The sequence below is a fragment of the Oncorhynchus mykiss genome, chromosome 8 (genome assembly GCF_057628025.1).
Source record: "Oncorhynchus mykiss isolate SJ-2025 chromosome 8, ASM5762802v1, whole genome shotgun sequence".
Classification (NCBI taxonomy): domain Eukaryota; kingdom Metazoa; phylum Chordata; class Actinopteri; order Salmoniformes; family Salmonidae; genus Oncorhynchus; species Oncorhynchus mykiss.
Window position 1 is genome coordinate 85,125,279 of NC_143029.1, and position 25,645 is coordinate 85,150,923.

General features: G+C 43.1%; 1 protein-coding gene and 1 long non-coding RNA gene across 8 annotated transcripts in view; one reads left to right on the forward strand and one right to left on the reverse strand.

Annotated features, from left to right (window-relative positions):
* Nucleotides 1–25,634, forward strand: LOC149982168 (uncharacterized). 5 transcript variants are annotated; one of them, XR_016482680.1, is made up of 4 exons: nucleotides 1–202; nucleotides 10,200–10,316; nucleotides 24,446–24,569; nucleotides 25,309–25,634. It is a non-coding gene; the product is annotated as an uncharacterized LOC149982168 (long non-coding RNA). The 5 variants fall into 5 exon arrangements; XR_016482681.1 differs by having other exon boundaries at nucleotides 47–202; nucleotides 24,446–24,573; XR_016482679.1 differs by having other exon boundaries at nucleotides 65–202; nucleotides 24,443–24,569.
* Nucleotides 141–25,645, reverse strand: part of LOC110530783 (unconventional myosin-IXb) — an 85,216-nt gene continuing 59,711 nt past the window's right edge. For 2 of the 3 annotated variants that reach the window (XM_090182862.1, XM_090182861.1), the window contains 21 exons: nucleotides 25,278–25,427; nucleotides 24,377–24,534; nucleotides 23,972–24,271; nucleotides 23,081–23,260; nucleotides 21,459–21,501; nucleotides 19,115–19,221; nucleotides 18,553–18,656; nucleotides 18,180–18,358; nucleotides 17,234–17,341; nucleotides 16,743–16,916; nucleotides 16,457–16,492; nucleotides 16,030–16,141; nucleotides 13,711–13,784; nucleotides 10,190–10,382; nucleotides 9,833–9,961; nucleotides 9,441–9,546; nucleotides 8,433–8,564; nucleotides 8,051–8,174; nucleotides 6,701–6,822; nucleotides 6,291–6,394; nucleotides 141–5,042 (listed from right to left, as the gene is read on the reverse strand). In XM_090182862.1, coding sequence (XP_090038988.1) covers nucleotides 4,858–5,042; nucleotides 6,291–6,394; nucleotides 6,701–6,822; nucleotides 8,051–8,174; nucleotides 8,433–8,564; nucleotides 9,441–9,546; nucleotides 9,833–9,961; nucleotides 10,190–10,382; nucleotides 13,711–13,784; nucleotides 16,030–16,141; nucleotides 16,457–16,492; nucleotides 16,743–16,916; nucleotides 17,234–17,341; nucleotides 18,180–18,358; nucleotides 18,553–18,656; nucleotides 19,115–19,221; nucleotides 21,459–21,501; nucleotides 23,081–23,260; nucleotides 23,972–24,271; nucleotides 24,377–24,534; nucleotides 25,278–25,427 — 2,820 coding nt within the window. In that variant the 3' untranslated portion in view covers nucleotides 141–4,857. The remainder of the gene's footprint in view (nucleotides 5,043–6,290; nucleotides 6,395–6,700; nucleotides 6,823–8,050; nucleotides 8,175–8,432; nucleotides 8,565–9,440; nucleotides 9,547–9,832; nucleotides 9,962–10,189; nucleotides 10,383–13,710; nucleotides 13,785–16,029; nucleotides 16,142–16,456; nucleotides 16,493–16,742; nucleotides 16,917–17,233; nucleotides 17,342–18,179; nucleotides 18,359–18,552; nucleotides 18,657–19,114; nucleotides 19,222–21,458; nucleotides 21,502–23,080; nucleotides 23,261–23,971; nucleotides 24,272–24,376; nucleotides 24,535–25,277; nucleotides 25,428–25,645) is intronic. The other variant, XM_090182863.1, reaches the window with a different exon arrangement.

Here is a 25,645-nt window from a genome sequence, read left to right on the forward strand (position 1 = left end):
ATCGATCACAAAATGTATTTTGTCGACATCATCTGTAAGTTTTGCCAGAACAGAGGAACATCATTTCGAACAGTACAGTAACACATGCTCTGATATTATAATTAATTGGAGGCGGCATAAAAAAAACAAGTAGTCTACAGTTACCTTTTCACCTCGTCTTCGTGTATTGGTTGTTTGGCACAGAGACATGTTCATCAAATACGTAAGTGAAAACCCAACATGCAACAATTGCATTGAGTTTACGGTGTTACAGCCGGAGGAAATCAGTCAGTTGAAATACATTCATTAGGCCCTAATCTATGGATTTCACATGACTGGGAATACAGATGCATCTGTTGGTCACAGATACCTTAACAAAAGTGGGCCTCAGGATCTCAATATGGTATTTTTATGCATTCAAATTGCCATCATTGTTGTCTGTAGCTTATGCCTGCCCATACCATAACCCCACCGCCACCATGTTCACAATGTTGACATCAGCAAACCGCTCACCCACAGACTCCATACACGTGGACTGGTTGTGAGGCCGGTTGGACGTACTGCCAAATTCTCTAAAATGACCTTGTATGCGGTTTATGGTAGAGAAATTAACATTAAATCCTCTGGTAACAGCTCTGGCTGACATTCCTGCAGTCAGTATGCCAATTGGACACTCCCTCAAAACTTGAGACATCTGTGGCATTGTGTCATGTTACAAAACTGCACATTTCAGGGGCCTTTTATTGTCCCCAGCACAAGGTGCACCTGTGTAATAATCATGCTGTTTAATCAGCTTCTGGATATGCCACACCTGCCAGGTGGATGGATTATCTTGGCAAAGGAGAAATGCTCACTAACAAGGATGTAAACAAAATTGGAGAGAAATAAGCTTTTTGTGCATATGGAAAATTTCTGGGATCTTTAAGTTTCAGCTCATGAAACATGGCACCAACACTTTACATGTTGCGTTTATATTTTTTGTTGTGCCCGAGGAGTATTTCTGTCTGTCATAAAGCCCTTTTGTGTGGGAAAAACTCATTCTGATTGGCTGGATCTGGCTCCACAGTGGGTGGGCCTGTGCCCACCCATGGCTGCACCACTGCCCAGGCATGTGAAATCCATACATTAGGGCCTAATTTATTTATTTTAATTGACTTGATTTTCTTATAACTCAGTAAAATCTTAGAAATTGTTGCGTTTACATTTTTGCTCAGTATAATTTGGGAATTACCCCATTCATAATACACAGACATGATAAAAGTAATATACAACATGACAGATGTGAGCAGGCAGTCATTTAAATCTATGATGAGGGAGAGAGAAGGTGCATTATCTTAAAAGGTAGACTCAGATATATGAAGTAGATGCTCAAAGTAAATAGCATTGCCGGTCAAGTTACGCAACAACTAAGAGCATTGAAGTGAGGTTAAACTTCTCCGCTGTTTTGATCCTGTACGCTTCACATTGTAACTCTGTGAAGCAAACTCATGCAGATTCTGTCTTAAGAGCAATGTCTCGCTCATCGCAATCTCTTCAGTGCTGCTCGTGTCTATATCATTTAGATGAGTCAACCTTTAATTGTCATGTTTTTTGGGGGGAGGGGGGTGGGGTGAAAATGTGAAAATATGTCAATAAATATATTGTTAAAAAAAGGGGGACCAAGGTGAAAATATCCATCTCAATTTCAAAGAAAACAGAAAAACACAAATATGCTGATAACCTTAAAACAATTGTTTTCATTTGAGGTTAATTATCAATAAAATAGGACATTTATTTCACAACGTACCAAACTAGGTGGCATAGAAGTAGTCCATTGCAAACAAGGAACCTGTATTATGGATTAAAATGATTTGGTCCTCGTTATACTACTGTCCACAGGTGAAATATCCAAAATACTTGGCTTTACAATAACATGAGATTGTACATGGTTAAAATCAAAGGTGCATTGGTACAACAGACTGCACTGTGTCTTGTGTAATTCCATTATGACATCATTAGAAAACCACAGCTGCTTTCTTAAGAGGCTCTCAACGTCAACAGCAGCATCGTGGACTACAGGAGGAGGAGGGCCAAGCACCCCCCTTCACATAGACTGAGATGTAGTGGAGCAGAACGAGAGCTTCATGTTCCCTAGTGTTCATGTCACTAAGGACCTATCATGGTTCAAACACACCAAGACTGTCGTGAAGAGGGCACGACAACACCTATTCCCCCCTCAGGAGGCTGAAAAGATTTGGCATGGGTCCTTAGATTCTCAAAAGGTTCTACAGCTGCACCATCGAGAGCATTCTGACTGGTTGCATAACCAGTGTGTATGGCCCAGTGCATCACTGGGACCGAGCTTCCTGCCATCCAGGATCTCTATACCAGGCCGTGTCAAAAGGAAGATCAGTTGGTAGAGCACGGCACTTGCCAGGGTTGTGGGTGCGATTCCCACAGTGGCCCAGTACGAACAAATATAAAAATGTATGCGCTCACTACTGTAAGTCGCTCTGAATAAGAGCATCTGCTAAATGACTAAAATGTAAAAATCAAAGTGACAGACTGTTCTCTCTGCTACCGCATGGCAAGCGGTACCGTAGCGCCAAGTCTAGGACCAAAAGGCTCCTTGAGAGCTTCTACCCCCAAGCCATTAGACTGCTGAACAGTTAATCAAATGGCCACCCGGACAATTGACATATTCCGGGTGGCCATCTCTTAGTTATTCAAAAAAAATTGTACTGACTTTCTTGCACAGGCTCGATGTACCCTCACTGGACTCTAGCCACACACACTACACAAAAACTCCAATACACACACATACATACATTCACACGCTTCACACACGCTGCTGCTACTCTGTTTATTATCTATGCATAGTCACTTTTACCCCTACCTACATGTACAGTACCAGTCAAACATTTGGACACACCTACTCATTCAAGGGTCTTTCTTACTATTTTCTATGTTGTACAATAATAGTGAAGACATCAAAACTATGAAATAACACATGGCATCATGTAGTAACCCCCAAAAAAGTGTTAAACAAATCAAAATATATTTTATATTTGAGATTCTTCAAATTAGCCACCCTTTTCCTTGATGACAGCTTTGCACGTTCTTGGCATTCTCTCAACCACCTTCACGAGATAGTCACCTGGAATGCATTTCAATTAACAGGTGTGCCTTGTTAAAAGTTCATTTGTGGAATTTCTTTCCTTCTTTAATGCATTTGAGCCAATCAGTTGTGTTGTGACAAGATAGGGGTGGTATACAGAAGATAGCCCTATTTGGTAAAAGACCAAGTCCATATTATGGCAAGAACAGCTCAAATATGCAAAGAGAAATGACAGTCCATCATTATTTTAAGACATGAAGGCCAGTCATTCTTGAAAATTTCAAGAACTTTTCAAGTGCCGTTGCAAAAACCATCAAGCTCTATGATGAAACTGGTTCTCATGAGGACCACCACAGGAAATAAAGACCCAGAGTTACCTCTGCTGCAAAGGACAAGTTCATTAGAGTTAACTGCACCTCAGATTGCAGCCCAAATAAATGCTTCACAGAGTTCAAGTAACATACACATCTCAACATCAACTGTTCAGAGGAGACTGCGTGAATCAGGCCTTCTTGGTCAAATTGCTATAAAGAAATCACTACTAAACGACACCAATAATAAGAAGAGACAAGCTTGGGCCAAGAAACACGAGCAATGGACATTAGACATTAAATGTAAGCATTTCACTGTTGTATTCGGCACATGTGACAAACTGATTTGATTTGACCAGTGGAAATCTGTCCTTGGGTCTGATGAGTCCAAATTGTAGATTTTTGGTTCCAACTGCCGTGTCTTTGTGAGATGCAGAGTAGGTGAACGGATGATCTCCTCATGAGTGGTTCCCACTGTGAAGCACGGAGGAGGTGGTGTGATAGTGGGGGGGTGCTTTGATGGTTACACTGTCAGTGATTTATTTAGAATTCAAGGCACACTTAACCAGCATGGCTACCACAGCGATACGTCATTATATGGTTTACGCTTAGTGGGACTATCATTTGTTTTTCAACAGGACAATGACCCAAAACACACTATTTGACCAAGGAGTGTGACGGAGTGCTGCATCAGATGACCTTGCCTCCACAATCACCTGACCTCAACCCAATTGAGATGGTTTGGGATGAGTTGGACCACAGAGTGAAGGAAAAGCAGCCAACAAGTGCTCAGCATATGTGGGAACTCCTTCAAGACTGTTGCCAAGAGTGTGCAAAGCTGTCCATCAAGGCAAAGGGTGGCTACTTTGAAGAATACAATGTAGAAAATAGTACAAATGAAGAAAAACTCTTGAATGAGTAGGTGTGTCCAAACGTTTGACTGGTCCTGTAAATATTACCTTGGTTACCTAGACTAACCCGTACCCCTTCACATTGACTTGGTATAGGTACCCCTTGTATACAGCCCCGTTATTGTGTTACTATTTTCCCTAGATTAAGTTAGCACATTTTTCTTACCTTTTAAAAACTAAGCATTTTAAGGTAAGGTCGACATCTGTTGTTTTCGGCGCATGTGACAAACAAAATTAGATTTGATTTGAGCTTTGATCATCACACACACACACACACACACACACACACACACACGCACACACACCCTAATGGATGTAGGAAAATATACATCATGTGCTTGGTTCTTGTTGCCATAACACAGCTCCAATGCTATCAGTCGAAGGATTAGCATCGTGTATTAAAGACGCCACCTGTCGGAGGACAATATGGCCCCATCCTAGATGTCCTCTAGCCTGGTCCCAGATCTGTTTAGTGCTCTTTCCAACTCCATTGCTGTCATTGTGCAGCCATGTTTGGCATGATAATTCCATTTGGAGCAAAAACAGACTGGCACCCAGGCTAGTCTTCTTCATCATCTATGAAAGGGATGTCCAGCTCTGAGAAGTTCCTGCTCCTAGTTTTGTTGTGGGCTGGGGGTTCTATCCATCTAGCCTGGTCAGTGGCTGTAGTAGTTCTCTGCGCCAGGTCAGGTGGCTTAGGAGGGCACTCCTGCCTCGGGCTCCTCCACAACAGGTTCATTCTGCCTGGTGGAGAAAGTCTGGATTATTAAGAGGCGTTGGCTAAACCACATACTGATCTGGGACCTGCTGGCTAGTTAAAATAGGGCCTGGTAGAGACACTCTGAATTAATCTAATAGCAGCTGGTCCCAGATCTGTAGGTGCTGGGAATGACAATGAGAATCAGAGGAGTTAATATAATATTAGACATTTAGGTGGTCCCGGGAATCAAATCCACTATACTGGCTCTTGCAAGCACCATGCTCTACCAACTGAGCTACACCACACGCATACCGATCTGGGACCAGGCTCGTACAACAGGCTGATACAGTCGGCCTGCTCCTGATAATAATAAAAAAAGGTTCTTCAGTCAGAAATAAGACACCAAGAAATACCATAGTTACTGTTACCTGGTTACACAAAAACCAGATGTAACATAGTTACTGTTGCGTGGTTACACAAAACCCAGAAATAACGTAGTTACTGTTGCCTGGTTACGCAAAAAAACACAGAAATACCGAAGTTACTGGTAAGGCTGTCAGTAAATCATTCACCTGGTTATGACCCACTTTAACAGGGAATACACCACTTCTTTCTTCAAATCTCTCCCGTAATATAGCCAGGAGTTGGCTAGCAGGAGATCGGTAAAAATAATTCAAATACTGTGTCAACCAATGTCCCAGTAAAAGAAAAACAAGACTTTATTTTACAGCCCGGTTTAAGAATCTTATAGTAGTACCATCACAACGCACTTATTAAGTTATTGTTTTCATAAGTCATTTCTAAGTTTCTATATGGGCTGTAAAATAAAGAATAGGCTGTAACATAAAGAATAAGCTGTAACAGTGGGCTGTAATATAAAGAATAGGCTGTAACAGTGGGCTGTAATATAAAGAATAGGCTGTAACAGTGGGCTGTAATATAAAGCCTTAGCGAAAACAAACAGTTGAAAAGAGTTGAAGTGCAAGAAGGCAGAGGATGGTTATGGCCTACCCAACCTCTCTACGGACCTTCTCAGTCTCCAGGCTCCCCACTATCCTCTAACGGGGGTGGACAATTCCAGTCCTCATGGGCCTGATAGCTGGGGCAAAACTGTGACACCTAACACACCTGACTCCACTAATCAACTAATCATGATCTTCAGTTTAGAACGCAATTTGATTAATCAGCTGTGTTTGCTATGAATGGAGACACCAATCAGGCCCCAGAGGACTGGCGTTGTCCACCCCTGCATCTAGCAGGATGGTGTAGGCCTACCATACCCCTCTACTGACCTTCTGAGTCCAGGCTCTCTGAGCTGATTGATGACTCAGAGTCCAGGTTGTCGTTGTCGGAGTTCTCCTGTTCCAGCTCTGGCAACCTGCACGCCAGCTCCTCCCTGAAAAACACATACACACCCTTCCAGGAACGGTTTGACAAAACACTAAGCCCAGCTGTATGGTATCGTGGTGTCAGCTGTAACATACTAACTATAACAGTCATATAATTTCACAGAGTCCAGCACGTTACAAACACATTAACACCATGAAACATACAGAACTAAACAGCTTCTACAGTACCAACTGAGACAGTGTTTCTCTTTTACACATCTGATTAGTTCAGTTAGATGTGTTGTTCTAGGTTCGAGACGACACGTTGCCCCCCGACAACAGAGAACGAGAGGAGTCTCCATCTCGTCACTCACTTCTCCTGCTTGATGGATTTTATCCTTTCGATGAGGTTCCTCTCTGATTCCATGTCTATATCCAACGGGTCAAGGTTGTCCATGTGAGGGGCGTCCAGCTCCGATGAAGGTTTCTCTGAGATCTGTAGATGTACAGTAGAGATGAGTCAATACACCAGAGACAGGAACACAAACCGCTTTAGGGAACCTGGCATTCCCAGGGAATGACGGAACTTCCCACAGTGATCCATATCCGTATTCACAGATATTCACAGATATTCACAGTATATCAAGTTTATATTCACAGTAGAGCATTAAAGGGTGATCAGAATAGATACACTACATTACCGAATGTATGTGGACACCCTTTCAAATCAGTGTATTTGGCTATTTCAGCTACATCCGTTGCTGACAGGCGTGTAAAATCGAACACAGCCATACAATCTCCTCAGAAAAACATTGGCAAAAAATAATCACAGAATGCTTACTAAGGACTGACTGCTTCCTACCTTGAGAGATATTGTATGTACATACATTTAATGGCCTTACTGAAGAGCTTAGTGACATGGCATCAACGTGGCACTGTCATAGGATGCCACCTTTCCAACAAGTCAGTTCTTCAAATTTCTGCCCTGCTAGAGCTGCCCCGGTCAATTGTAAGTGCTGTTATTGTGAAGTGGAAATGTTTAGAAGCAACAACGGCTCAGCTGCAAAGTGGTAGGCCGCAACAAGCTCACAGAATGGGACCACTGGGTGCTCACTACAGAGTTCCATTTGCCTCTGGAAGTAACATCAGCACAAGAACTGTTCGTCGGAAGCTTCCCGAAATAGGCTTCCATGGCCGAGCAGCCGCACACAAGCCTAAGATCATCATGCTTAATGCCAAACATCGGCTGGAGGGGTGTAAAGCTCGCCGCCATTGGAACGCTGGAGCAGTGAAACGCGTTCTCTGGAGTGATGAATCACGCTTCACCATCTGGCAGTGCGACAGACGAATCTGGGTTTGGCGGATGCCAGGAGGACGCTACCTGCCCCAATGTATAATACTAACTGTCAAGTTTGGTGGAGGAGGAATAATGGTCTGGGGCTGTTTTTAATGGTTCGGGCTAGGCCCCTTAGTTCCAGTCAAGGGAAATCTTAACACTACAGCATACAGTGACATTATAGACCATTCTGTGCTTCCATCTTTGTGGCAACAGTTTGGAGAAAGGCCCTTTCCTGTTTCAGCATGACAATGCCCCCATGCACAAAGCGAGGTCCATACAGAAATGGTTTGTAAAGATCGGTGTGGAAGAACTACATTATAGACGATTCTGTGCTTCCAACTTCGTGACAACAGTATGGAGTACGGTGTAAGCTCACTGTCCTTACAGTGTTCCGTCTCTTGAGTTTGAGCTGGTTGACGGCCAAGGCCTCAGCGTATTCCAGCTCGGTGATATCCTTCATCTTCTCAGTGTACCGTCTGAACTGTTCGGAGATCAGGATCTCCACACACCTGGGGGAGAGAGCAAACGTCAGGGGTTAGGGCTTCTGACAACAAAAATTAATCACAGAATGCTTACTAAGGACTGACTGCTTCCTACCTTGAGAGATATTGTATGTACATACATTTAACCCTAAACTGGGAAATAGCATATACTGTATGCCATTGTGTAGTCTCTCTTAACGTTTGCTGAACTTATTTTTGTGATATCTAATACCTTCTCAAAGACATTGGATGTGCGTATGTAAACTTTTCCCTATGTAGACTCACGTGGTTGTCTTGGAGACGTCCTTCATGACTAGGAAGGGGTCAGTGGTGTCTTGGGATCGCAGGATGCAGGGGGCAAACACTATGGCCAGGGAGTTTGCTGACATCCTGTTGTGTTGTTCCTCCTTTGCCACTCTGGAGGAAGTAAAAAAATAAAAAAAACTCCATCAAGATCTGACACAGCACGTCTATTATCGTCCTAATACACAACATGGTTATAAATGACCTGTGGCAAAAGCTGGGGCCCCAGAGTTTTCCCTGGTCAGGTCACGTGGTTAGGGAAAACTCAGGGACCTAAGTTCAAGCCTAGTGGGAAAGCCTTTGTACGATAGATGGTGATTTACAAACATCAGTCAACATGAATACACATATGTGTAAAAGAGTGAAAAACAGAAAGGGGGTTATAACCTACCTGACCAGATGAAAGGGGGTTATAACCTATCTGAACAGGTGAAAAGGGGGTTTATAACCTACCTGACCAGATGAAAGGGGGGTTTATAACCTACCTGACCAGATGAAAGGGGGGTTTATAACCTACCTGACCAGATGAAAGGGGGTTATAACCTATCTGAACAGGTGAAAAGGGGGTTTATAACCTACCTGACCAGATGAAAGGGGGGTTTATAACCTACCTGACCAGATGAAAGGGGGGTTATATAACCTACCTGAACAGGTGAAAAGGGGGGTTATATAATCTACCTGACCAGATGAAAGGGGGTATATAACCTACCTGACCAGATGAAAGGGAGTTATATAACCTACCTGACCAGGTGAAAATGGGGGTTTATAACCTACCTGACCAGGTGAAAGGGGGGTATAACATACCTGACCAGGTAAAAGGGGGGTTATATAACCTACCTGACCAGGTGAAAGGGGGGTATAACCTACCTGACCAGGTAAAAGGGGGGTTATATAACCTACCTGACCAGGTGAAAGGGGGGTATAACCTACCTGACCAGGTGAAAGGGGGGTATAACCTACCTGACCAGGTGAAAGGGGGGTATAACCTACCTGACCAGGTGAAAGACCAATCTCTCCAGTGTTTGGAAGTTAGCGGAGGGAAGCTCGTCCAGTTTCTGGTAGACCGCACGAAGCCGCTCAGATTGCTCTGGCAACTCTGCACATGAAATGTCACAATGTCAAATATACAGTAGTTATTTCAAGTACTTGAGGTTTGCTTGATTTAGCTTGACTGCCTGATGTGCAGGGTGGGCGGGGGTCTGCAGAGTTTGCACTTTTGGGACTATACCATTGGGTCAATTGTAGCCAAGTGGGCAGGCTAAATGAAGCACGCAAGTATTTTAAATGGATTTCACTGTCAACTCTGTACATGCAAAACATAGGTTTTTAAACATTTTTGCTACGCTGTGACATTCTGAACAGGACGCATGAGACAGACTCACCAACGGCGTGCAGGAAGTCCTTGTAGAGGCGGTACGTCAGGAGGGGGTCAGGCAGCTCTCTGAACCAGCGTTTCACCAGGCCAGTCACCGTGTGGATGGAGTAGTTCTCCAGAGTCGCCGTCTCAGGGTCTGACAAAACAAACAAAAAAAGAGATTGCACTTAATTTTACGGTAGTCAAAATATTTTTTACGGTAGTTCCTACCGGTACTTGCAATGCGCCGGATGATGTCATGACATAGTTCTATGTTGTTCATAGCAGCTGGTAGGTCCTCTGTTCTGACACCAGTGTCTAGGCAGATGGTTCTCATATAATACATTCAATAGGAAAATAATGTTTTCTGGAAAAATAAACTTACTTATCTCCAGCAGTTGGTGTAATTCCCTGGCGTGCGAGGCAGAACCAGATTTACGGTAGAGGCCCTCTGTGTACAGGCCATTCATCTCAACATGCTCCAGCATCATCAGAAGTACCATGGGGATCGGGTAGGTCTTATTGGTCAGTACACACACCTGCACCCCAAAGTGCAGACAGCCAGGTTCTCCATCGTCCTAACACACAGGATTAATCAATAGTCTTGACAAACTTTACTTCACTAACTTAACTTTACTTGTTAAAAATGGAGCCGGAAAAGAATGCAGACATTTACGTGTCCCCAACAGATTGTGTTTTTTGTTAGTTTATTTTTATTTTTTTTAACTTATTTTGTACATAATGTTGCCGCTAGTCTCTCGTGACCAAAAGTGACTTCTGGACATCAGGACTGTGAATACTCAACACGGACTGGCAGAATCCTTTTTTTCCTTTTAACGAGTCTGACGAGCCCGACGTGAACAATATACTGCTTTCTCGGGAACAGGCCCAGATCCCCGTGATTTGCGTGAAGAGGAGGTGGAGAAAAAGGGTCTAGAGGGCGGGCTGCCTTCTGAGAATTCGTAGGCAATCGAATAAACCCTCACTTCCTTCCACTCTGCTAGCAAACGTACAATCTATGGAGAATAAAATAGATGACCTACACGCAAGATTAAACTGCCAACGGGACATTCAAAACTGTAATATCTTATGCTTCACGGAGTCGTGGTTGAACGACGACACTATCAACATACAGCTGGCTGGTTATACGCTGCTCCGGCAGGATAGAACAGCAGCGTCTGATAAGATGCGGACAATGTATTTTTGTAAATAACAGCTGGTGCACGATATCTAAGGAAGTCTCAAGCTATTGCTCACCGGAGGTAGAGTGTCTCATGATAAGCTGTAGACCACACTATCTACCTAGAGAGTTATTTGTATTTTTCATAGCTGTTTACATACCACCACAGTCAGAGGCTGACACTAAGACAGCATTGAATGAGCTGTATTCCGCTATAAGCAAACAAGAAAACGCTCACCCAGAGGCGGCGCTCCTAGTAGCCAGAGACTTTAATGCAGGGAAACTTAAATCTGTTTTACCAAATTTCTAATCAGCATGTTAAATGTGCCATTGGAAGGAAAACAACTCTGGACCACCTTCACTCCACACACAGAGACGCTTAAAGCTCTCCCTCGCCCTCCATTTGGCAAATCTGACCATAATTCTATCCTCCTGATTCCTGCTTACAACCAAAAATGAAAGCAGGAAGCACCAGTGACTCTGTCTATAAAGAAGTGTTCAGATGAAGCAGATGCTAAGCTACAGGACTGTTTTGCAGCACAGACTGGAATATGTTCAGGGATTTCTCCGATGGCATTGAGGAGCACACCACACCAGTCATTGGCTTCATCAATAAGTGCATTGATGACGTCGTCCCCACAGTGACCGTACGTACATATCCCAACCAGAAGCCATGGATTACAGGCAACATTCGCACTGAGCTAAAGGGTAGAGCTGCCGCTTTCAAGGAGCGTGACTCTAATCCGGGAAGCTTATAAGAAATCCTGCTATGCCCTTCGACGAACCATCAAACAGGCAAAGCGTCAATACAGGACTGAGATTGAATCCTACTACACCGGCTCTGATGCTCGTCGGATGTGGCAGGGCTTGCAAACCATTACAGACTACAATGGGAAGCACAGCCGAGAGCTGCCCAGTGACACGAGCATACCAGATGAGCTAAATAATTTCTATGCTATGCGCTTCGAGGCAAATAACACTGAAACATGCTTGAGAGCACGAGCTGTTCCGGGAAGACTGTGATCACGCTCTCTGCAGCCGAAGTGAGTAAGACCTTTAAACTGGTCAACATTCACAAGGCCGCAGGGCCAGACAGATTACCAGGACGTGTACTGTGAGCATGCACTGAGCAACTGGCAAGTGTCTTCACTGACATTATCAACCTCTCCCTGTCCAAGTCTGTAATATCAACATGTTTTAAGCAGACCACCATAATGCCTGTGCCCAAGAACACTAAGGTAACCGGCCTAAATTACTACTGACACACTCACGTCTGTAGCAATGAAGTGCTTTGAAAGGCTGGTCATAGCTCACATCAACACCATTATCCCAGAAACCCTCGACCCTCTCCAATTTGCATACCACCCCAACAGATCCACAGATGATGCAATCTCTACTGCACTCCACACTGCACTTTCTCACCAGGACAAAAGGAACACCTATGTGAGAATGCTATTCATTGACTACAGCTCAGCATTCAACACCATAGTGCTCTCAAAGCTCATCAATAAGCTAAGGACCCTGGGACTAAACATCTTCCTCTGTAACTGGATCCTGGACTTCCTGACAGACCACCCCCGGGTGGTAAGAGTAGTTAACAACACATCCGCTATGCTGATCCTAAACACAGGGACCCCTTAGGGGTGCGTGCTCAGTCTCCTCCTGTACTCCTTGTTCCTTCATGACTGCACGGCCAGCCATGACTCCAACACCATCATTAAGTTTGCCGATGACACAACAGCGTTAGGCCTGATCACCGACAACGATCAGACAGCCTATAGGGAGAAGGTCAGAGACCTGGCTGTGTGGTGCCAGGACAACAACCTCTCCCTCAACGTGATCAAGACAAAGGAGATGATTGTGGACTACAGGAAAAAGAGGACCAAGTGCACCCCCATTCTCATCGACGGGGCTGCAGGTTGAGAGCTTCAAGTTCCTTGGTGCCCACATCACCAACAAACTAATATGGTCCAAGCACACCAAGACAGTCGTGAAGAGGGTACAACAAAACCTATTCCCCCTCAGGAGACTGAAAAGACTTAGCATGGGGCCTCAGATCCTCAAAAGGTTCTACAACTGCACCATCGAGAGCATCCTAACTGGTTGCATCACTGCCTGGTATGACAACTGCACCGACCGCAATGCACTACAGTGGGTAGTGCGAACGGCCCAGTACATCACTGGGGCCAAGCTTCCTGTCATCCAGGATCTCTATACTAGGCGGTGTCAGAGGAAGGCCCTAGCAATTGTCAAAGACTCCAGCCACCCTAGTCATAAACAGTTTTCTCTGCTACCACACGGCAAGCGGTACCGGAGCGTCAAGTCTAGGTCCAAGAGGCTTCTAAACAGCTTTTACCCCCAAGCCATAAGACTCCTGAACACCTAATCAAATGGCTACCCAGACTATTTGCATTGCAAACCCCCCCCCCCCCCCCGTCTCACATGTACATATTACCTCAACTAACCTGTGCCCCTGCCCATTGACCCCCCCCTGTATATAGTCTCGCTATTGTTATTTTACTGCTGCTCTTTAATTACTTGTTACTGGTATTTCTTATATTTATCCGTATTCTTTTAAACTGTATTGTTGGTTAGGGACTCGTAAGTAAGCATTTCATTGTAAGGTCTACCTACACCTGTTGTATTCGGCGCATGTGACTAATAACATTTTATTTGTCAGACTTAACTTGGTGAACTTGACAAACATTACTTGACAAACTGCTCACCAGCCTGGCACATCGAGTTGAGCAGTCAGTGATGATTTTGGAAAGGCATTTCTTGTGACATATCAATTTGCAAGCTAAACAAAAGAAGAGAGGAGAAAATAACACAATGATAAAATCTCGTCTAAATTCTGTTCAAATGTTCTCTTCTATATTCTAATTCTCTGTTCAAATGTTATCTTCTATATTCTAATTCTCAGTTCTAATGTTGTCTTCTATATTCTAATTCTCAGTTCTAATGTTGTCTTCTATATTCTAATTCTCAGTTCTAATGTTCTCTTCTATATTCTAATCATATGTTCAAATGTTCTCTTCTATATTCTAATCATATGTTCAAATGTTCTCTTCTATATTCTAATTCTCAGTTCTAACGTTCTCTTCTATATTCTAATTCTCAGTTCTAACGTTCTCTTCTATATTCTAATCATATGTTCAAATGTTCTCTTCTATATTCTAATCATATGTTCAAATGTTCTCTTCTATATTCTAATTCTCAGTTCTAACGTTGTCTTCTATATTCTAATTCTCAGTTCTAATGTTGTCTTCTATATTCTAATTCTCAGTTCTAATGTTGTCTTCTATATTCTAATCATATGTTCTCTTCTATATTCTAATCATATGTTCTCTTCTATATTCTAATTCTCTGTTCAAATGTTATCTTCTATATTCTAATTCTCAGTTCTAATGTTCTCTTCTATATTCTAATTCTCAGTTCTAATGTTGTCTTCTATATTCTAATCATATGTTCTCTTCTATATTCTAATCATATGTTCTCTTCTATATTCTAATTCTCTGTTCAAATGTTATCTTCTATATTCTAATTCTCAGTTCTAATGTTATCTTCTATATTCTAATTCTCAGTTCTAATGTTGTCTTCTATATTCTAATTCTCAGTTCTAACGTTGTCTTCTATATTCTAATCATATGTTCTCTTCTATATTCTAATCATATGTTCTCTTCTATATTCTAATTCTCAGTTCTAATGTTCTCTTCTATATTCTAATTCTCAGTTCTAATGTTGTCTTCTATATTCTAATCATATGTTCAAATGTTCTCTTCTATATTCTAATTCTCAGTTCTAATGTTCTCTTCTATATTCTAATCATATGTTCAAATGTTCTCTTCTATATTCTAATTCTCAGTTCTAACGTTGTCTTCTATATTCTAATTCTCTGTTCTAATGTTGTCTTCTATATTCTAATCATATGTTCAAATGTTCTCTTCTATATTCTAATCATATGTTCAAATGTTCTCTTCTATATTCTAATTCTCAGTTCTAATGTTCTCTTCTATATTCTAATTCTCAGTTCTAATGTTGTCTTCTATATTCTAATCATATGTTCAAATGTTCTCTTCTATATTCTAATTCTCAGTTCTAATGTTGTCTTCTATATTCTAATCATATGTTCTCTTCTATATTCTAATTCTCTGTTCAAATGTTCTCTTCTATATTCTAATCATATGTTCAAATGTTCTCTTCTATATTCTAATCATATGTTCAAATGTTCTCTTCTATATTCTAATTCTCAGTTCTAATGTTCTCTTCTATATTCTAATTCTCAGTTCTAATGTTCTCTTCTATATTCTAATCATATGTTCAAATGTTCTCTTCTATATTCTAATCATATGTTCAAATGTTCTCTTCTATATTCTAATTCTCAGTTCTAATGTTGTCTTCTATATTCTAATCATATGTTCAAATGTTCTCTTCTATATTCTAATCATATGTTCAAATGTTGTCTTCTATATTCTAATTCTCAGTTCTAATGTTCTCTTCTATATTCTAATCATATGTTCAAATGTTCTCTTCTATATTCTAATCATATGTTCAAATGTTCTCTTCTATATTCTAATTCTCAGTTCTAATGTTGTCTTCTATATTCTAATTCTCAGTTCTAACGTTCTCTTCTATATTCTAATCATATGTTCAAATGTTCTCTTCTATATTCTAATCATATGTTCAAATGTTCTCTTCTATATTCTAATCATATGTTCAAATGTTCTCTTCTATATTCTAATCATATGTTCAAATGTTCTCTTCTATATTCTAATTCTCAGTTCTAATGTTGTCTTCTATATTCTAATCATATGTTCAAATGTTCTCTTCTATATTCTAATTCTCAGTTCTAATGTTGTCTTCTATATTCTAATCATATGTTCAAATGTTCTCTTCTATATTCTAATTCTCAGTTCTAATGTTCTCTTCTATATTCTAATTCTCAGTTCTAATGTTCTCTTCTATATTCTAATTCTCGTTTAAATGTTCTCTTCTATATTCTAATTCTATGTTTAATGGTGAACAACAGATAGCTAGCTACTCACCGCTGCACATGTAGGCCTTCTCCATAACCCAGATGTAGAAACCACACAGGTCACAGGACTGCCTGATGTTGACCTGGTACGTACTAAACATGTGACCTAAAGGGCTGTCGAGCTGGAAACACACAACACACATCATTCAAGCCGAACCATTGACCTGGGTTGCATTGACCTGGATTGTGACAGTGATATTCTGAGATTCAACTTAGTGTTGGTCGCAACGAGCCAATTCAACTTAGTATTGGTCGCAACGAGCCAATTCAACTTAGTGATGAGATAATGAGACAATTCAACTTAGTGATGAGATAATGAAACAATTCAACTTAGTGATGAGATAATGAGACAATTCAACTTAGTGATGAGATAATGAGACAATTCAACTTAGTGATGAGATAATGAGACAATTCAACTTAGTGATGAGATAACTTACACATTTTTTCTTTTTCGTCTTTGGCTTGTTCACGGTCTGCAACAAATAGAAAAGACGATCAGGGGTGGAATATATCTCCGAACCTCTTAAAATTACACCTTCAACTGATGTTTTACACTTCTCAAAACTATGTGTACTGCTGCTCTGGAGCATTCAAAAGAGTCAAAGATACAGTCAAAGATACTGTAGGTCAAACCCAAAGATACTGTGTCCGTAACATGTCTGTGTACCTGCATGTGTGTATACAGTATCTGCGTGTGAGTGCCTGTGTCTAACTCAGAACTACCTTGACCGGTAGCCCAAACCCCTCTCGTTTGATCTCTCCCCGTATGAAGCCGTCCAGGATGGACTGGAACAGGTTGACCACCAGGCTGACCTCGGTCAGCTGCTTGGCTCCAGCATGACTGGACACACAGTTGTGGTAGCCCGTCATCAGGACCTTATAGCTGATGTGGGGCTTCTGTTGATCAGGGGAGGGTAGAGGACAGGGTTAATGAAGGGTGTGGGGGTGTTATGATATACAGCACATCCCAAATGTTCACAACAGTGCTGTGCTAAAAAAATAAACGCTCAGAATAAAAATAATTAGTGCTTTATAAATCTCTTACCGTGTGTGTACTCCTGGCCCTAGTCAAGCTCTATATATACTGTTGATTTAGCTTCATCTCTCTTTCAAGACAGTCTTCTAAGCTTGAATAGTATACCATGCATACTTAATTATGAACAAACCTAAAGCTCCATATCTCTTCTAGTGCCAAGGTCAGGAAGTAAACTCACCAAGACGGAGTACATGCCCTTTATGGTCTCTCTGAACTGCATGGTGGCTGTAAGGAAGATCGTCTCTGTGGCTGACAGCTCTTTTACCCTGGTCCTCAGCTCGTTTACCTGGGAGGTATAGGAATATACATTATTTCAAAGTAGTAGTCTACTATTCAAAATAGCCTGGATTCAACTTTAAAATCCTCTGCAATAAGACGTGTAACTGGTAACAAATCGGCAAAGATGCACTGCACCAGTATGAGAGACAGACCGAGCGAATGAGTGACTGAGTGAGAGAGAGAAAGAGTGAGAGAAAGTGAGAGAGACAGAGACAAAGTGACAGAGACAGAGAGACAGACAGACAGAGACAGAGCAAGAGACAGACAGAGCGAGAGACAGACAGAGACAGAGCAAGAGACAGACAGAGCGAGACAGAGCGAGAAAAGACAGACAGAGCGAGAGACAGACAGAGCGAAAGAGTGAGAGACAGACAGACAGACTGAGACAGACAGATAGAGAGAGACACAGAGAGAGAGACACAGAGAGAGAGAGAGAATGAGTGACTGAGCAAGTTAGGCAGTCAAAACCTGCTCATGATAGACCCTCTGAAGACTAAGGCTTTGGTAGGCTGGACCCAGATCAGTTTGGTAGCCTGGACCCAGATAATTTTGGTAGCCTGGACCCAGATCAGTTTGGTAGCCTAGACCCAGATCAGTTTGGTAGCCTGGACCCAGATCAGTTTGGTAGCCTGGACCCAGATCAGTTTGGTAGCCTGGACCCAGATCAGTTTGGTAGCCTGGACCCAGATCAGTTTGGTAGCCTGGACCCAGATCAGTTTGTGGTGCTTGAAAATGACTTAGCAAGTCAACACAAATAGATCTAACACCAGGCTAGAGATCCTAATAAACCGGAAACGATCCTGGAGCTGAGGTGATTACAGGTGAGTGCCAGACAGGTATCCCACCTGGTTCCCCAGGAACTCATCCAGGTGTCGGAGCTCATCAGTGTCGGTGATCTCCCGTTCCAGAGAAGCATTCCACTGCTCGGAGACCCGCGTGGCTCGGCTGATCCTGATGGTAGTGTTACCACGCACTTCAGTGTTGTTACCACGGCGCCCAGTGTACAGGGAGGAGGTAGAGGTGGCTATAGGTAAGGTAAGGATACGTGTGTGTTTAGACAGATAGAGAGAGGACGTGTGGTTGAGATTATACCATTGATCACTAGATGGTAGTAGAGGAGAGACAGAATGTGAAAGGCACTAAAATAGTTTTCATCATAGCACAGTCTAGGTGGACAACACAGCGAGCAGTTTCCTGTAGGGGGTGGGATTATAGTACCTCCTTTCCCAGATGTTGCATTCTCATTGGTCACCATCCCGTACGCATTTGTCTGTGAGTTTCGAGTCGGACGTTTCCTCCGAAACTTACTGAAGATGCCAAGCCTGTGGAACACAAAGGGTTAACATGTAACATGACAAAGAAAACGCTGAATTTTCCACACTCGGTCCAGGAAAAAAGATGATCTATTATATTGACAAGAAGTTACTGCTCTAACAACGGAAATATACATCCTCAATAATGGAAGGAAAGCGGGAGGAGGCGGGAGGAGGCGAGATCAGGTGGGACCATTCTAGCCAATGAGAGGGTACAGTAGATACACGTGTGAACAACAGGCATAACTAAGTCATTTTTTCTCTCAAAGTTGCCAGAATGCCAGTTGCATCCACTTACATGTAACAGCCTAAATGTTACAAAAACGTATATATTTCATTAAAAATAAGCCTCACGTAATTTGACACTCTCTCGTAGAATTCCATACAAAAATAATGACATACCGCATCATATCCAGTCAAAATATGGACAATAACTCCTGTGTTATAGTTGGCTGAATGGCCTTTACCTATCAGGAGTGGTCGGCTGGGATTGGCTGGAGTCTCTGCGGGTTATGCTCTCATCTGGGAGGCTGAAACTAGCCCCGTCCGTGGAAATATCAGAACATTTCGGAAACTGAGAGATAAAACAAAATTACTGAACATCCGAGATTGTATGACATGAGACAACACAACCATGCTGGGGGCCAATCAGGTGGGTCGTTATTAACAGGTAACACGTGGGGAGTGTTGGTGCCTAGAAAGGAAACTATTAAAAGGGACAGTGCAACATTTTGTCAAGGATCAGGTGAAACTGGGTTTTAGTGCAAAAATGTTGCACTATCACTTTAAGAACAGAGAAGTTTGTTTTCAGATCATTCCCTTTCCCCAGCGTCTGTAGGGGTAGTAGTAGCATATAAATCCCAGGCCCGGCAACAGCCACCAGATCCTTCACAATACAGTCTCTCCTCCCCCTTCCTTCTCCCTACAGAAAGCTCTGTCTCTCCTTCTCCCTACAGAGAGCTCTCAGTCTCTCCTTCTCCCTACAGAAAGCTCTGTCTCTCCTTCTCCCTACAGAAAGCTCTGTCTCTCCTTCTCCCTACAGAGAGCTCTCAGTCTCTCCTTCTCCCTACAGAAAGCTCTGTCTCTCCTTCCCCCTACAGAAAACTCTGTCTCTCCTTCTCCCTACAGAGAGCTCTCAGTCTCTCCTCCCCCTTCCTTCTCCCTACAGAGAGCGCTCTCTCTCCTCCCCCTTCCTTCTCCCTACAGAGAGCTCAGTCCCTCCTCCCCCAACAGAGAGCTCTGTCTCTCCTCCCCCTTCCTTCTCCCTACAGAGAGCTCTCAGTCTCTCCTCGCCCTTCCTTCTCCCTACAGAGAGCTCTGTCTCTCCTCAACATTGTGACCAGTTGAAGAGTGGGTTCTATCCATCCTACTGACCAGCTGAAGAGTGGGATCTGTCCATCCTACTGACCAGCTGAAGAGTGGGTTCTATCCATCCTACTGACCAGCTGAAGAGTGTGTTCTATCCATCCTACTGACCAGCTGAAGAGTGGGTTCTATCCATCCTACTGACCAGCTGAAGAGTGGGTTCAATCCATCCTACTGACCAGCTGAAGAGTGGGATCTGTCCATCCTACTGACCAGCTGAAGAGTGGGTTCTATCCATCCTACTGACCAGCTGAAGAGTGTGTTCTATCCATCCTACTGACCAGCTGAAGAGTGGGTTCTATCCATCCTACTGACCAGCTGAAGAGTGGGTTCAATCCATCCTACTGACCAGCTGAAGAGTGGGATCTGTCCATCCTACTGACCAGCTGAAGAGTGGGTTCAATCCATCCCACTGACCAGCTGAAGAGTGGGTTCAATCCATCCTACTGACCAGCTGAAGAGTGGGATCTGTCCATCCTACTGACCAGCTGAAGAGTGGGTTCTATCCATCCAAGGGTGTGTCAACATCAGTAGCATGTTTAGACATAACACTTCACATACAGTAGCCCTTCACGTAGCATCTTAGCTCCCTGTGTAGGTGTGACATCTAGAGATGTGAGTCGTAGAGATGTGACATCTAGAGATGTGAGTCGTAGAGACGTGAGTCGTAGAGACGTGACATCTAGAGATGTGAGTCATAGAGGCGTGATATCTAGAGATGTGAGTGGTAGAGACGTGACATCTAGAGATGTGAGTCGTAGAGACGTGACATCTAGAGATGTGAGTCGTAGAGACGTGACATCTAGAGATGTGAGTCGTAGAGACGTGAGTCAGAGATGTGAGTCATAGAGATGTGAGTCCTAGAGATGTGAGTCCTAGAAATGTGACATCTAGAGATGTGACATCTAGAGATGTGACATCTAGAGATGTGACATCTAGAGATGTGAGTTGTAGAGATGTGATATGCCATGTTGTGGTGTCTCTACGCAGTGTTGTGGTGTCTCTCTTTACGCAATGTTGTGGTGTCTTTTGTCGTGATGTGTGTTTGGTCCTACATTTTTGTGATATGTGATATGCAGAGATGTGACATGTAATAGTGAGTAGAGTTATGACAGTATGAGAAAACAGTACCCCAGAATGAGAAAACAGTACCCCGGAATGAGAAAACAGTACCCCGGAATGAGAAAACAGTACCTCGGAATGAGAAAACAGTACCTCGGAATGAGAAAACAGTACCTCGGAATGAGAAAACAGTACCCCGGAATGAGAAAACAGTACCCCGGAATGAGAAAACAGTACCCCGGAATGAGAAAACAGTACCCCGGAATGAGAAAACAGTACCCCGGAATGAGAAAACAGTACCTCAGAATGAGAAAACAGTACCTCAGAATGAGAAAACAGTACCCCAGAATGAGAAAACAGTACCCCGGAATGAGAAAACAGTACCTCAGTAGCGATGGGAGAGCTGTCTGACACCGACCCAGAGTTCCTGAGTTTTCAGAGAGAAATGTGAACTGTAAGCTCTTTGTTAGAATTCCAGAAATATCTATAAGATATTGATGAAAGATACAATCAGAGAATGAGGAAACTCAGTGGCCAGTTTATTAGGTACACCACCCATTCACGAAAATGGTTCGCTCCTACAGACAGTGAGTCACGTGGCCTGGGCTTGCTATATAAAGCAGGCAGACAGGCATAGAGGCTTTCAGTTACTGTTCAATTTGAATGTTAGAATGGGCAAAACGAGTGACCTAAGCGTCATTGAGCGTGGTATGATCGTCGGTGCCAGGAGCGCCGGTTCCAGTATCTCAGAAACATCTGGCCTCCTGGGCTTTTTACGCACGACAGTGTCTAGTGTTTACCAAGAATGGTGCAACTAACAAAAACCATCCAGTCAGCTCAGCGGCAGTCCTGTGGGTGAAAACAGCTCGTTGATGAGAGGTCAAAAGAGAATGGCAAGAATCGTTCAAGCTAACAGGAGGGCCACAAACAGACAAACAACGTCGCAGTTTAACAGTGGTGCGCAGAACGGCATCTCGGAACACACAACTTGTCGGTCCTTGTCACGGATTGGCTATTTGCAGCAGACGACCACATCAGGTTCCACTCCTATCAGCTAAAAACAAGAAGAAGCTGCTCCAGTGGGCACAGAAACACCACCAATGGACAATTGAGGAGTGGAAAAACATTGTCTGATGAATCCCAGTTCCTGTTGAGTCATGCTGATGGCAGAGTCAGGATTTGGCGTAAGCAGCACGAGTCCATGACCACATCCTGCCTGGTGTCAACGGTACAGGCTGGTGGTGTAATGGTGTGGAGAATGTTTCCATGGCACACGTTAGGTTCCTTGATACCAATTGAGCAACATTTCCATTCCCCAAAGAATTCAGACTGTTCTGGAGGCAAAAGGGGGTCCCGATCCGGTACTAGTTGGGTGTACCTAATAAACTGGCCAATGAGAGTATATCTGGCTACTTATTCAAGTTCATATCAAGAGGACATTGAAAAGGTCCTAACAGGTAGAGTTAAGAGAAATACTAAGACATGACATAACCAGTGACGTAGTGGTAAGAAAACAGGTGGGTAAACGCTGATCGCAGTGAATAAAGCACCGCTCGCTGTACTGGCAAAGACGATTTCCGCAAAAGCTGGGTAAACATTTTTTTTTTTTAAGTATGTAAATCACGTTTACTCTTTCCGCTACACCACTGGACATATCATTATCGTGACATGACATATCATTATTGTATCATGACATATCATTATCGTAACGTGACATATCATTATCGTATCATGACATATCATTATCGTATCATTATCATAACATGACATATCATTATCGTAACATGACATATCATTGGCGTATCATGGCATATCATTATCGTATCACGGCATATCATTATCGTAACGTGACATATCATTATCATAACATGCCATATCATTATCGTAACATGACATCATTATCATAACATGCCATATCATTATCCTAACATGACATATCATTATCGTAACATGACATATCGTTATCATAACATGACATATCGTTATCGTAACATGACATAACATACCGCATCAACCCCTCCATATTCCTGGGTCGCTGGACCTCAGCGCGGGAGTCTTCCTGGTGTCCTCCCTCCCTCCTGCTCACATTCCATCCCTCAGCACGCTCCTTACTGTCCTCCAAGGTGGAGCAGCCCTTCAGTGAGCCTGTGTGATGGGAGGGGCTGGTTGACTCCCCCTCTCCATCCCTGTTAAAAAACATCAGATGGATTTTTATAGTGCTTTTCCACCTAGCAAAGCACTTTACATTGTATAATAATACATTTTTATACCACTTTTCCGGCAGGTGCTCAAAGCTCTTTACATTTAAGCAGTAAGACCCAAGAGGGTGTAGTATATGTCCAATATACCACGGCTAAGGGCCGATCTTAGCACGACACAACACAGAGTGCCATGGTATATTAGCCATATAACACAAACCCCTGAGGTGCCTTATTGCTATTATAAACTGGTTATCAATATAATTAGAGCAGATACAAATAAATGTTTTGTCATACCCGTGGGTATACCATGGCTGTCAGCCAATCAGCATTCAGTTTACATTGTGTAATAATATAATTTATATACCACTTTTCCAGCAGGTGATCAAAGCTCTTTACATTGTATTGGTGGTGGGGATGAGAGCTCATTCATCCTCTACCAATACGTAGCCGACACCCACCTGAATGATGCCATGGCAGCCATTTTGTGCCTTACAGCTCTAGAAATGATGAGTGGCTGTCTGCGCTCTTAAAATATCCTTCATGTCAAATAGTGTATGCTACAGGTGCGTTGGTATTAAAGTAAGAATGCTAGTGCCTGAAAGCTCACCACACATCAGCTACCACAGTGGAGAGGTAAGTGGTGAAGAATGGGGTGAGCGGGAGAGAGGTGAGGAATGGGAGTGTAACATACAGTACCTGCCAGCCTTGGCGTCTAGCGGGAAGGAGAGAGGTCTGTTGAGGGGAGGTGGAGAGCCTCTTCCCTCTCTCTTCTCCGTCTCTGTGTTCCTCTGGGCGGCCTTCTGTCCATTGACTTCTGGGCCTGTCTCGGGGCTTCTGTTGGGACTGTGTTCCTCACTGTGCTGCCTCCTCCTCAGCTTCGTCCTCTCCAGGTTTCTCTGGTGCTGGGTTTGGTACTGATGCTTGGGCTGCGTTTTGGGAGGGAGCTGGGGAGGCGTGGCAGGCTTCTCTCCCTCAGCCTTAGTGCTAGAAGTAGGGCTAGACATTTGTCCTGGTCAGTTAAAAAACTCAGGGCCCTGAAGTTTAAAGTTCTACAACTTTTATTGTCCATTAGTAAGTTAGACAAATACATAGTCTTAGTACCTGTTTGGACCTTGTTTGTTCCTGATCAGTGCCTGCATTTTCTTGACGCTGTTCCTCATTCTCAAGTAGTCTGTCCTCTCCTGAGAACCTCTCCATGCCGCCTGGATCACTGTGGCCGCAAGGCACCTGTTGTCCGCTCGGAACGCCAGCCAACATCGCTAGCGGAGAAGATGAGATCAACTTTATTGTCTCTGTAGGTAAATTCAGCTAGGACACAATAGTTGCACCATTGTACAAAAAACATGAATCTTACCCTATCACACAGGGACATAACCCAGGGAGAATTTATCATACAGCGCTCTCTGGAAATACCCAAATACAATACTATTTTACTAGACCTGGGATAGGCCCTGTACACATTGTTGTGGTTTAAAGCAAACCTGTATGATCATGGTTTCCATAGCTTCCTGTATGACCATGGTTTCCATAGCTACCTGTATGATCATGGTTTCCATAGCTACCTGTATGACCATGGTTTCCATAGCTTCCTGTATGACCATGGTTTCCATAGCTACCTGTATGATCATGGTTTCCATAACTACCTGTATGACCATGGTTTCCATAGCTTCCTGTATGACCATGGTTTCCATAGCTACCTGTATGATCATGGTTTCCATAGCTACCTGTATGACCATGTTTTCCATAGCTTCCTGTATGACCATGGTTTCCATAGCTACCTGTATGATCATGGTTTCCATAGCTACCTGTATGACCATGGTTTCCATAGCTTCCTGTATGACCATGGTTTCCATAGCTACCAGTATGATCATGGTTTCCATAGCTACCTGTATGACCATGGTTTCCATAGCTTCCTGTATGACCATGGTTTCCATAGCTACCTGTATGATCATGGTTTCCATAGCTACATGATTGATCATGTCTCTACCACATAGGTACCAACCTGTATTCTGATGGCAGCATCTTTCTTGCAGAGGAAGTGTCTCCTGATCAGACAGGCCCTGAACCAGCGCTGGAGGATGACGATGTGACGCATCACTTCCTTGTTCAGGGTGTCCTGCAGATGCTGCCTCTCCCTCTCCTTTAGGAACACCTGGGGGAGGGATGAAGACATTTACACTGGACTCCTTTCCCTTTTACTGTTGGATTTTTAAAAACATTTTATTCAGTTCTCCGTTTGGCTACTTGAATGTTGTTATGTTGTTGTGATGATGATGTCGTTATGATGATGTCGTTTGGGATATGTAAAGTACTTTCCGTTCTTGAAAAAGTGCTATAACAAATAAAATGCATTTATTTAGTATTAGTGTT